The sequence below is a fragment of the Pithys albifrons genome, chromosome 4 (genome assembly GCF_047495875.1).
Source record: "Pithys albifrons albifrons isolate INPA30051 chromosome 4, PitAlb_v1, whole genome shotgun sequence".
Classification (NCBI taxonomy): Eukaryota; Metazoa; Chordata; class Aves; order Passeriformes; family Thamnophilidae; genus Pithys; species Pithys albifrons.
Genome location: NC_092461.1, coordinates 86,971,478 through 86,984,941, shown reverse-complemented (window position 1 = coordinate 86,984,941; position 13,464 = coordinate 86,971,478). Strand labels below are relative to the sequence as shown.

The window sequence follows — 13,464 nt, the reverse complement described above, 5'->3', positions numbered from 1 at the left end:
TTGAAATTCATAATAGCAGGGGAATTACAAAGGGGCAGCCATTGTAACTTGCAATATAGACTCTATTAAAAGTTACTTTTTTTAGTCCTTTTTAAAAATTTCAGTGACTGTGGTGAGGTGACAAAAATTGAATCCAGTTGCAGAATTCTGGATGAATTCCAGAGCAATTAAAAGAAGTTTTGAGTCAATGTGATTCTTATTAAGAACTGCAATTTAATGGAAATTGCTCATCACTTAATAAGTGTTCATGCTGAAAGGTATTATCAAACAACACTTTATGGCAACTGGTAAATTAAAACTGTTCAAAATACAAAAAACAGTTAAAACTGTAAGATACCATCAGGATAAATCTGATATTTCAGAGTTATTTTTTCCCTGAAACTGAATGAGATTTGCCTGTTTCCTGTAATTGGGAAATAGTAGGAATACTGTACCATAGCCAAAGTAGAACATTATAGTTTTATCCCTTAGAGAAATGGGACTGGAAAAGAAAAGACTATAAATAGTTTATGGGCCAGTATCTTCATGAGAAGGTCTCCAGTGTTACTGTTGTCTAGTTGATCTGCCTTATAATAATGCATTTTGCTATGTTGCTTAAAAATTTTCCTATGCTGCTCTTTAGTCATTAGTAAAATCAACTTGTGTAAAATATTTTAAGGCTGAATCATACTGTGTGGCATAAAGATTGTTGAAGTCAGAGCATTCAGTGAGTGTAATTGATGAAGAACTCTTTCAAAGTCCCCAGTGTACAATAAAGTATCTCGCATGGCTTTTTAAATTGGCAAAGACAATTCTGAGTAGTAAAATTTGGACCAAATTCAACAGGATTTGCAAAGTTTGCTTTTGTCATAGTTGATACAGTCTAGGTATAATGCTGACAGTGTATGAGTAGAGTTTTATAATTCATCATAAATAGTTCATTTGAAATACTTCTTTCTGCTCCAAACTGTCATATGTGACTAATTGGCGTAAAAGGTAAATAGTGAAAATAGTTCCTATATTATAACAACCAAAAAGAATGACAGTAGCCATCTAAAACTTTGTTTATAACTTATCCTGTAATACAAAGTAGTTTTACTGCTTCTGCTTGATCTGGTTTTGTTTTTGTTTTGCTTTATTGGGAAATAAACTTGTATTCAGTGTAAATGGAGGGGTTGGGGGATAGCTTCCTGGGGTTAAATAGTGTTTTCAAATTACTCATTTTCACTGATCAAACGCTGCTCTCTCCTGACTACCAAAGAAAGTTTCTAATTAGCACTGAAAATTTTTCTTTGCATAATTTTAACTAGTTTCTTTTTGAACTGCTGCAAGATGCCTTCTAAAACTGCCTTGCAGAATGCAAGTGGGTTGAATTTTTCTCAGTCTGAGTTCTTTTTCCTTCTTTGCACTTCTAATTTTTAGGGTCAGTCTAAACCATATTGTGTATCTTTAAAAAGCTTCTTGTTTTACCATGGAAAACACTGAAGAAACACTAACAAAGGCAGTCAAATCAGGGTTTTTTTGAAATAAGACTATGAAGTCGTTATCATCAGGTATAAATCCACTGCTCTAGGAAGTTTTCCCTGAAGTCAGTATTTAAAAATAATGACTGAAAACCATGCTTCAAAGAGGTTTTCTTTCAGTTTGTGTCTTATTTTCTGAATATATCTTTTCTCATAGAAGATTCATATAGCTACTGTGTCAATACAGAAGAGCAGGATGACTTTTTTGGGATATTTACTCTTATGTTAGTATAAGTGTACTGTTTTTTCCAGAGAAAACTTTTTCATTACTTGGTATTTGTAAGTAGAATTAAACAAGATATTAAAATTGTAAAGTCTACTGATACATATACTGTCTTAAAGCCACTCATGTAGAGCTTTTCATAGGTTTCTACTTAGCTTTTAGCACACTTCTACTGAAGTAAATAGTGACTTACATTTTGCTAAATCATGACAGTTTTGTAAAATATTGTGATTTAGCTCAGCCTTAAAATCTGCATTTCATTTTTGGAATCTCTTTAGTTATAGCCTGTAAAGCAGTATAGACACACATACACAGTCTTAGCTTTAATTAGAGTGTGGGGTTTTGACAGTTTATTTTATGTAAAACATTTCTTTAAAGAACTTATGTTTGTAAATTTCCTGTCTGCAGGGTCCTTGTGTACATAATGAAGAATCTGGGCTCTCTCAGACAGGAATACCTGCACTTAAGGCCCTTTTGTACCACTGCCAGTTCTATGAACATGTGAATCAGATGGTGAAACACTGTTACCTAGGATGTTACATGTTTGATTTGAATTCTTATAAGGAAGACAACCTCAGCATAGAAAAAGGTGGTGTAACTGGTAAGTGACATTAATGTAGTCTTGTAGTATTTTAAACCTACTTAAACAGCTCCTAGTTTTGAGCAACTTACCGCCAATAATTCTTCATAGAAGTGGAACTGAAAATATAGAAACCATGCACGTAAATATGCTGTGAAGTCAAGTTAATTCATCTGAGTATTTAAGTAGAAAAGTCACTAGTTTAATATATCTCAGATAAAAGTTCGGAGTTGCTACTTACTTACATCTGCAAAAAGTTGCACATGGAAAAGATGTAACTGGTTCTGCAGAACATTTTCTTTCAAAATATGGTAGGTAAAATACTTTTAGCAGTTATCAGTTCATGACATTCAGTACAATGAAAGTTCAGGGAAAAAAATATATGGACTATTTTTAAGACTCCTGTTTCTTGATGTGTTCATCTTCAAAGTTACATGGGTAGGAATGGACTAATATGCTGAATATAGTTGCATTCTAAGATGTTCAGGTACAATTTAATTCATATACTGATCAAATTTAATACTCATATTGGATTTATTTATTGGTTTTTAACCTCTATATCTTTGGAGTATCTCAGATATAAATTTTATGTTTAATAGTTATTTTCTGAACAATATTTCTGAGGCTCACTATGATGCATTGTGGGAACACACATTCTTGTCCAAATATTTATTATGACCTTAAGTTTAGAAAGCTGAGGAATTTTTCAGAGGTCAATTAATAAAAATTTCAAGGGATAGAAAATTAAAAAGTTCTGGGTTTTTGTTTGCTTTCTTTTTGGGGGGCCTAAGTGTCTGTATTTCCATCTTTTAGTGCTGCAGATTTAAACAGGTTTTTTTAAGTCTGCTTCTGTTAAACTTAGGTTACAGAAGCATGAACAGAAGAGGAATGTTATTTCCCCAGCTAAGTTATGACTTTATGGCAGACCCAAGGAAAAGAAACATTCTTGGTTAACTTACTGGGTTATAAGAGGAATACCTCAGCAGCACACGAAATGCCAGCCTTAAAAACCCTCAGTTTCTCAGTGTCTGCTTTATTTAAGTGTAATTTTTTCAATCCAACATATTTCACTGCTCCCATGGGTCCTTATTTGTGCCTTTTGGCAGTTCTGTTAGGTGATGCAATATCATATCTAAGAGCAGCTCAAACTCTAGGATTATAGAACTGTTCAGTTAGAAATTGAGATATGTTATATCAGGTCATTAAAAAGCAAAGCCAGAAAATTTCTTTTACAGGAGCTTTGAAATAATCTGTAGTATTTCAGGAATAACTAACAAAATTTTGGTTCTGTAAAAAAGGAAGAACAGGGCCTAGAAACATTTTTGTTTTGGTTTTCCCTAAGTATTTTTCTCGCACTTTTCAGGAATGTAAAATACTCATCTGCAAATTTATATTAAAATAAAATAGTTCGCTCAGTTTAGTTAGTGAAGATACATATAGGACTTCTACTTTTGTGCAGTTTGCACTCACAATCTGTGTAGTCTTGTGCTTTATTCTTTGTTATTTTCTTTTCTAAATATATGAAAGCTTCAAAACCTGTTATTGACAGATTTGTACTATAAAATTTTTTGGCACTTTTTATTCTGAAACAGATTTACAAAGTAATTCTGCCTTCATTATATTTAGCAATATGGATTCCTTGAAACTCCTTGTCTTAAAATGTGAATTTGAAGTTTTTGGAAGACAAGGATGTCTACCATGTTCATTATACTTCAGCTTTGAGACCCCAGTATCTTCAATACTTCTGTACTATTGCATTTTGAATAAAACTAAATCTGAACTATTTCAAATTACTAAGGGCTATGCAACTGCAGTTTGAGCTAAGTGTAGCTTTTTCCAGACTATTTTATATTGCACTGAAAGTATTTTATTTAATTTCTGTTTATTCAAGGAATTTGATGTATAAGAATTCATAGGCACAATGTGCGAAAACCTACATTCAGAGATCTTCAGGATAGCTGCAGTTGGCTGCTTTTTCACTGAAATAGTCCTCTGAAAAGCTTGTTATGATCTCTGCTGGTCTTACAGTAGTTTTGATTATTATTCTTTTTTTTTCTACAGATTTTGATGATTCTCTTAATCTTTGGAAGGCTCCATCCAGTCAAAGCAAATCTTCACATTCTCACTCAACATCTGAAACTATGGTAACTAGCAGAATAATCTATTTATTTTAAATATAGAATTCTCTGTGAAATGCTTTCAAGAAAATTAGCACTCTTGGAAATGTTAGAAAACTCTAGCAAAACACAAAACCTGAAATCAATTAGAAATTTTCTCTAGAGTAGCTTTAATATGCTGGAAAAACCTTTTATGGTTATTAACCTAAGCAAAAGTAAATAAGATAGCTTACTTTGACTAGCTAAGTGCATAAGGCAGTGCTAAATTCTGTAGCTTCTTACAGCAAGGCGTATTCTGTAGAGATTACTTTGTAATTGGCTTTATTGACAAAATATGAACATCTCCATCTCTCGTCATTTCTGCTGCTTTTATCCAAACTGTCCTTTCGGAGTGAACTCCTATTTGCACGACGCAGCAACAGAACTGGATCAATCAAAACCACATAAGTACATTGGGTATTCTGTGTCATAATTAGCTCTGGATTCTGAAAATACTTCTGTAGAATATAAAAGTGGGACAAGTGTTTGCAAGATCCAAAATAGACATACTTGAAAAATTTGGTTCTGGCAAGGATGACTATCGCAATGAAAGGCTGTAAACATGTGCCATCTCTGGCAAATGCAAACGAGGAGAAGTTGAAATACATTCTTTCAATTCCAGGTAGATTTACAGTTTGAGACTGTAGAGGAAGCTTCTATAGCAGTCATTAGTTACCTGGTAAAAATAATTTATTTTTCAAAGACTGCAGTATAGCTCCAAGAAAACCTTGACATGTTGCACTGAAATCCATTTTTTTAGTTTTATATTCAAGAATTTTTCATTTATGAATAACCGTCTAATCTGTTATGGAAGCCAGAATAGCATCACTCAGAAATTTCTTTTATGTTAAACAGATGTCCATGCTGATATAACAATGTCTGAAAAATTGCAAGATCTTAAGCCTAAAATTGCTATGCCCTGTTTTGCTATGAAACACAATAAAAATAAAACCAGAAAAGCCAGTATTGAAGTTTTGTTTCAAAATATTCCACAAGTATAATTTTCTTACTGTTTTGCTTCCCTCTTATAAATGTTTTGCTGTCTAGTACTGTTGTCTAGCATGTTTTTAATAATTGAGGAAAAAATATACTCTAGTTTTAAGTTAATTTTTTTATTAATTTTTATTAATTTGATTTTAATTGATCCAAAACAACCCCTCACCCCAGCCCTGTAAGTTTATTTTAACCACAAATATTCAAATTTGAAGATTAAAACTAAAATAAATGAAAGTGTGTGTAAATCAGGAAGTATATGGTATCATGATTGCTGATGAAAAGCATTTACATGAAGAATCTCAGGGTTTTTATAAGCTCTTTTTTCCAGATTGCTTTTTACTGAGTAAATTGAATGCCACTTGCTAATAGGAATGAAAGTTAAACAAATTTCATGTTGTTTTGTTCATGTTACTTGAAGGAAAAGTTGAATTTCAACAATTCTTATCAGGGCTGGATGTCTGATCTACTTAAAATTGTGCTGGAGTTTTTATGAAGAATTGAAGAGTTCATTACGTTAAATTTCCTCAGCTTCATTAGTTTAAAAAAAAAAAAAAAGGAAACAATAATTTGGAATCTACTAGATCAAATTAATGTGTTATATGTGTAAAGTAGCATCATAGTTTAGCATAAAAGCTTAGCTCAACAGTTCCCTTCAACATATGGACAACTAATTATTAAAAGAGAAAAGCAGAATGTAATACTAAGATACACTCTTTTATATCACTCTTCCACATATTGTACTTCATACTTGCTTAAGGTTATAGTCTTACAGCTAACTGTGAGAGTTTTGTAAAAGTTTGTGTTTCATTTGGGGTTTTTTCCTTCTTTCTCTGATACATATGAAGATAGCTCACAAAGGCTTTTGATCGTCCTTTCTACAAGTTAATTTCCATTTGTCCTTCACTGACCTTTTTAGCATCTGCAAATTCTTTTTTTTTTAATTAACTAAGTTTCTTACCTTTAAAAAAATACCAGTGCTGACATGATAGGATTCTAAGTTTCCAAGCTAAAGGGCAAGATGCAGAGGTCTGATGTTCCAGTGCCAGTATTTATTAGGACAAAAAGATGGAGGAATCTAACTTTAGCTGAGCCTAATTGCAAACTGTGTTTCAAAGAGCAGTTAAGTGTCCATCTAGTAAAGTTAGGAAATACTTTTGAAAACTCAAACTTGCCCTGAAATCAGACATTTGTACTTTATTCTTATATAACTTCAAATTTTTGGCCCAAAGTTTTGATATGCAAGTGAAAGACATACATTTATAAAGGCATTACCAAAAATTCGTAAAGTTTGTCACTGCAATTTTCATGTCGGTGGTACCAGGAAGGTGGTGTTATTCCAAGCCCACGAGATGGCGTGCTTTCCCCATCACAGATGAAAAGGAAGCTACAGATCTTATTGAAGGGAAAAATGGGGGTTTTTTTGTGCATAATACAGATTTGATGACAGCAGCCACAAATAACTGATAACTAGCAATCAAACAGAGTAGAATTGTTTCTGTCAGAAACTCTTCTGTAGTATTTTATTACCTTTTTTAAAAAAATTTTTCTAAATATGTCCAAATCCATTCCTGTTCCTAACACACTATTAATTTTCTCTGCTTTCGGATTTCATGCAATCAGTAGTTTATTTGAGCTCTCTGTTAACAAGAGCTGATTCCACATAGGGTCATATGACCTTAAGTGAAAATTGCATCTATATTACTTTTTGACTTCATCTTTTTTCCTCCCATCTCCAAATATTTCTCCGAATTTGCAGAAAGAAAAATTGAGAAAATTGAAAAGGAAATCAGTGATCTTGCAGGGGCCATAAGTACAGTTTTGCTCATTTTATAAGAATTGCCATGTGGGATGTAATCAGTGATTCAGCATTATGGTAAAAGACAGCAACAGAAGTGGATTGTTTGTAATCTCTTAACTCATATGCTTGGCATTTTTTATATTTAAGATCCCAGTGGATTACAGATTTTTGTCACATTTATTTTTATTTTCTGTGACCTGCAATGTGTATACTTCAAAAGCCCTGGTCTGAGAGGATTAAAAGTCTTGGTCTTTTATAGAATTAATAGCTTAAACATTAATTCACATTATAATTAGAGAGTGAAAATCCTTACCCTTATTCTAACCAAGATGTTTGGTTTTTGTTTAGTACATATGATAAGAGACCACCAATCTGCATGGAGATACCAACTTGCTTCACACTGTATAAATACTCTAGGGCTATTCTGTGCCCATGACAGCTTAGGAAAGTGAGCAGTTATTTAAAATGCTGAGATACAAAAGGTGTGGGTTAAAGATCTAAGACATTTCTGAGATAGCTTTAATTCATGGCTGTTCTTTGCTATGAAATCTTCTTGCTATTTTATAAAAATGTGTGCTTTATTTTGTGGAACCATGGTTACCAGAGTGCTATAGAGTTAAGTGATTTAAACCTTTGAAAAGGGAACTGAATAGAATTAATCACTGCAAACCTATTAAAGCAATGCCAGAGGGATTTTTGTATTAGAGGTTAAGAAAAGACCTTTTATTCCTATCTAGTAGATTAATAGCAAAACCCTTGCATTTCTCCTGTGTTTCCACTCTGACAATTTGTGTATTCTTTTGAATTACTTCTAATGGGCAGTCGTCATCTCCCTCTCCACACACATGAACCTTTTCCCCTATTAAACCCCCTTGCAAAGTCTCACTGTTAAGCAACACAATGCCTCATTGCTCCCAGAAACATTATGGTGGCAGTAGTAAATATCCTTTACTAGATGCTATGTCCCAGACTCCCAGTTCATCCTTATCACAGGTGATTTATAAAAGTGTTCGTATCTTTTTTTTTTCCTGGAAGGCAGAAGAGTGTGGAAACAACTTAATTGTATTACTGTGTGTTTTCCGTTAAGACAGCAAAAAATTTATAGTTTTAACCTATATCCCACTGTGAAGCAATTACCAATAAATGTTCCATCAGTGCAGGAAGCTGATATTTTTCTAACCAGATAAAGCTTTTACCGATATTTTTTTTAACTTTTTTTTTAACATAACTAAGGACTTGTTTTTATTTCCTTGCCCAAAGTGTTTAAACAAGTGTAGAAGATAAAGAATTATTGTGCAATTTAGCTGATACTATTTACTAATATGTGAAAGCTTGTATAATTCGTAATAATATTTGTAAGAAGACACTCAGTATAGTTATAATTCCTTTTAGGGCTTTACTTCTTTCAGAAGAACCATATGGACTGATAGAAGTTACATTTTGGGTTTGTACTATTTAAGGAAAAGAGTTGGGTTTTTTTACCTACTAGTATGCTTGGAATTTAAGTATAGGGCTGAATAAATGCAAAATTTACCATGTGTCAAGCTGGATGGGTTTAATATAAATAATGGATGTTAATAATTATTTAAATTAGCAAGCATAAAACTTTAAATAGCCTATTTCAATTGGCAAATATGGGTTTTATTTGTATAATAAAAATAGAATTTGAATTTCAATTGCTCAGTACAGTTTGGTACTACATTTTGCTTAACAAGAAATTATTTAGCCAAGTGTTGCCCAAGTGTTTATGTGACCCAAGCTCTGTGTGAATCCTGGGTTTTGGACACACATCCCCATTTTTACTGTAGATTGTTTTCTGTGTTACCATAACCTCATTGCTTTTTGAGGGGAGCAACTGAGCAGGCTTGAGGAGAAAAATTCATGACTGTAGGATGAATAATAGTGGAATAATAGACCAGAACAAAATGTGAGAGAGAAAGGAGTTGCAACATGCAGGTTGCAAGGATACAATAGCTAGGAAGCGAGTGATCTCTGATTTCCTTCTATCCACCCTTTTTGCCAGTTAAATAATTTTTTACATTTCCTTAGGGAAAAAAATATTCCAACAGTTATTCTAGTAAAACTTAAAAGAAAAAACCCAAACCTTTGAAATATTTCAATCTTCCTTAGAAAGCTCACTGTGGGGAAAAGTCTCATAACATTTGTCTTCTTCAAGCTGTAACTGTGTTGGAATTTCATTGGATTCCCCAACATTCTGTATTCTTTGCACTGTACACTAACATGCTTGAAGAAAATTGTTTGATGTGAATTGACCATCTAGAAAATAAAAATCAGAAGTGAAAAAAGTGACTTGACATGATATATACTTGTCCCATCCTCCGAAACAGATCACTGGTTTTCCCATATTACAAAAACAAATCATACAGGTCTGATCTCAAGCTTGTGGTTTTAAACACAGTAGCAAGAGCATTAAGAACTTTTGAAAACATTCAAAATTCATAATGTAGATGATGTGAAATTGATAGGAGGAGCATGGTAATATGGCAGTAAAATTATCTATTCTCATGTACTATCTCATATCTTCACTATGAAATTAGTGAATATAAGGATCACAGGACTAAGGTTAAGAGAAATACCTAGAGTTGGAAAGACGCTGGGACATCAACAAATGTGCTTGTGATATCTTTATTGGAGTGTATTCTGGTATAAATAGACAAGTGCTGATGTTCTCAGTAGAACAAATAGTCCATGAAAAACTTGAGTTTAAAAAATGCTTCAGTAGTATCTTTCTATCTTTATCCAAATGTACGTTGAGTCAATTATGTGAATGACAAAGAAGGATGAAGGGGGAAGGTATTTCCAGTAACATGGGCATTGATCAGTTTTTAACTGAAATGTTTCAGGCTGTTCTTATTGCACATATTTCAATAGTTCCAATTACTGGATGTTTATTTTATATATATACACACACAAATAATGGACAAAATTTGATCAAGTTTGTTTTGGACAGTAATATATATATAATTTTTGGATTTGTGCATTTGTTGGTTATGGTGGGTTGTTCTCCTATTCCAAGAAAGAATAAATAGAAGACCTGGTCTACAAAAGCTGGAATCAGCTAGTTTCCTTTTCCTGGCTTTCTAGATTCTGTCTGCCTCACCATTGCTGGGGAGTGTTACTGAGCTTCAGACAACAGTTCCAACCAGTTCAACCAGTTTTATTCCTGAAACTGTAGTTGATCGGCTTATGGCACAAGGTAAGTCAAGCTTGAGTTGTGCATATAATGATGACTACAGTGTATTAGCCTGCCTATATTTCAGTATTTGTCCATACTATACATTTGTACAGCTTTCATATTGCTGGAACAATCACCATTGATGCTTCCTGTTTTAAAAGACAAACAATTCCTTTAAAATGAAGCGGGGTTAAATACATTTGACAGAAGTAAGTGAAAATAGTTACTACTGCTTGAAATGCAAGTCAAGATCTAGATTCTATTCCTGGCATCTAGTCACCCTTACAAAAAAATCAATCAAGATAAAGCTGTCATGTACATACATGCACACTCAAGTGCACACACATGCACAGAGATGTTTCTCTTTGTCTGTAAAAATATAAAAATGAATATAATGAAAAAATACATACGAAATCATTTATGTAGAGAGAACTATGTACAAATATAAAATATGTTTCTGTTCAAGTATGAGAATGTCTTTCCAAATTTACTGTTTGTCTTTAACAAGTAGTGCACGGTAGAGTCATCAGAACTAACTATTCAGAACTATTTTTTTAACTAATTTCTTTGGGTTTGTTTTTTTTATTCTTTCCAGAATATACAGTTTAAATACAGAGAGGATTTGGATGTTTTCTTAAAAATAAATAAAAAACTGTTTTATGTAACTGCTGTAATTTAATCTTTTGTGGTTTTTGGTTTTTTTATTAAACACACTCTAGGTCAAAGTGATACAACCATAACAGAGTCTCCAAGTCAACATGATTTTCCCCTGTCTGCTGCTCTGTCTAAACAACGTGGTGTAGTCACACCTGCCCTTTTGTCAGCTGTTTGCAGTCTTCTGCACAATCTGCTGGTTGTCACACCAAATGATACTGGAATTGCTCTTCAACAGGCACATTTGCTAACAGCTCTCAGCAGGTATGAGATCAGTAACTGTTAAACTATAAACAGGGTGTAGCAATAGAGGTTTCAAAATTTTCAAATGAGATCTACCTGTGTTTCTTACAAAAGCTGTTAAACATAGTGATCACTTCTGGCTTCTGAAGTGTTCAGAAATGCCTTTTTTAAAAAGAAAAACAATGAAGTAAAGAATCAGGATTATTTATTTTTTTCACAGAATAGATATTCTTAGTGCTGATTCAGTTTGTGGTGTCTGTCTTCTACGGGACAACTCTGTTCCTCTCATAATGTTCTAGGTTTTTGTCTAGATGGCCATTTAATCATCTCTTTTGCATGGGTAATTTTTAGTTTATTTTTTTAGTAAAACAATGTATGTTATAGTAAAGTATGTGGAATTGCACATAATTTCAGTTCACTTTATGACATTGTACTTTGAATTGTATGGAATATTCTGAAGATAGACCAAGGACTCTCACACTAACAGAGATTAAGTAACACGGGCCAAATTTGAGAAAGTGTGGATGATGAACCCTAGTGTTCTTCTTTTAGAAGAAGGAACCACTTCAAAATAGTCTTCAGATTGTTTTCCATTTTCTAATCCTACCATTAAAAAAATACTTTCATCCGTGGAAGGTGTTTGGAAGTCCTGAAGTGAAGCATGAAAAATTAGTTCAGTTGTTTTGCAAAGGTTTTCAAGAGCTTTTATAGTTGCTCTTCATAGTGCAATTAGTGGAAAAATGAAAGAAAACCAACCAAACAAAAGACCCTAACAACCCTGGTTTGAATTCAGTTTATATCATCACAGAGCTGTTTATTTTTCCAGAAGAAAGAAAATAAACAATCAAATAGAAACAATTGATTTTTGCCAGTACAGTAAACAGCTATTGGAATTTACATTAGTCTAACTATTTTGAAACAACGAAATTGCTACTATAGTTGCTATTGCCCTTGATATTCTCAAAATAGGGGAGTTTACCAGTAAATGCTTCTTCTTTTATTTTTGCTGTTTATTTGTATCGTTCTCTTTTATGTAATGTTTAGTAGAATGTTCGATTCTTTAACTATATTTCTAACCAAGTTTTTATTTTAGTCTTGTAAATGCTGATCTGGTTGAGAGATATATCTTGGAACTGAAAGCTCTGTTGGGTCATCCATGTCATACAGAACATGTAAAAGCTCAGGTTAGAGAAGCATTTGTTACTTTCTAACTTTTTGAAGTTGTGAAATTAATTTTGTTAGCATAATCTGTATCATTAACGTAGTCCAGACATGCTGCTATCGGCTGCACTCCTGTGAGTCTCTGTGCTTTAGATAAGGCTTAAGTGAAAATAAACCATTTTATTCAACCCAGAATAATTAATTTCTGTCTTAGAACTATATTAGAATCATAAAACTGAAAATTAGTTGTGTTTTTAAAATATAAATTGAATTTAGTCATTAAAGAAATTATAAAATAATATTTCTCTGTGTAGTATTGAGGTATGAGCCAGATGCAGTTACTGACACATACACTGCACAAACCTGACTGCTTTGCTTTGTCTCTGATCCTGCAGACACTTACATAGTTTTCAAAATACGATGAATGAAAACCATGTAGGGTTACTGCTGATAGAACTACTTTTTTATCATATTTAGTTCTGTATATACAACATATAGAACATACTGTTTCATGGCACAGCACCATTTTATAGCTTCTGCTGCTCTGCATTGTGATTTATTTTGAAGAAACTTACTCCTGTGATTAAAGAAACGCATTTTCTGCAGAAATCTTACAAGAATAAATAAATATGTCTGGGGTATTTTTTTCCTAAATCTTCAAATTAACCTTCTGTTTTCAGGAAATACACATGTATTTCTCAATATTAATGACCATTTTTATGTTTATCTTTGTGAGTTTCCAGTGACTGTGCTTCTGTATATGTGGCAAGAGTCATAACTTTCTCATAGGAAACCTTTTTTTTTGTTACTAGGAAAGTGATTGCACGCATATGTTTCCAGACTAGGCCTTCTGTTTCATTTTCAACAGTAAAAATGAAGGGAACACTTTTTTATTTTATGTCCTATTACTTATTTTAAGTGATGTATATTAACTCAAAATGTTATGAATAAGTTG

General features: G+C 32.8%; 1 protein-coding gene across 5 annotated transcripts in view; it reads left to right on the top strand.

The window, feature by feature from the left end:
• Positions 1–13,464, top strand: part of RTTN (rotatin) — an 80,518-nt gene that overhangs the window by 46,436 nt on the left and 20,618 nt on the right. For all 5 annotated transcript variants that reach the window (XM_071554904.1, XM_071554903.1, XM_071554906.1 and 2 more), the window contains 5 exons: positions 2,134–2,326; positions 4,367–4,449; positions 10,361–10,472; positions 11,171–11,369; positions 12,442–12,532. In XM_071554904.1, the coding sequence (XP_071411005.1) occupies positions 2,134–2,326; positions 4,367–4,449; positions 10,361–10,472; positions 11,171–11,369; positions 12,442–12,532 (678 nt within the window). The remainder of the gene's footprint in view (positions 1–2,133; positions 2,327–4,366; positions 4,450–10,360; positions 10,473–11,170; positions 11,370–12,441; positions 12,533–13,464) is intronic.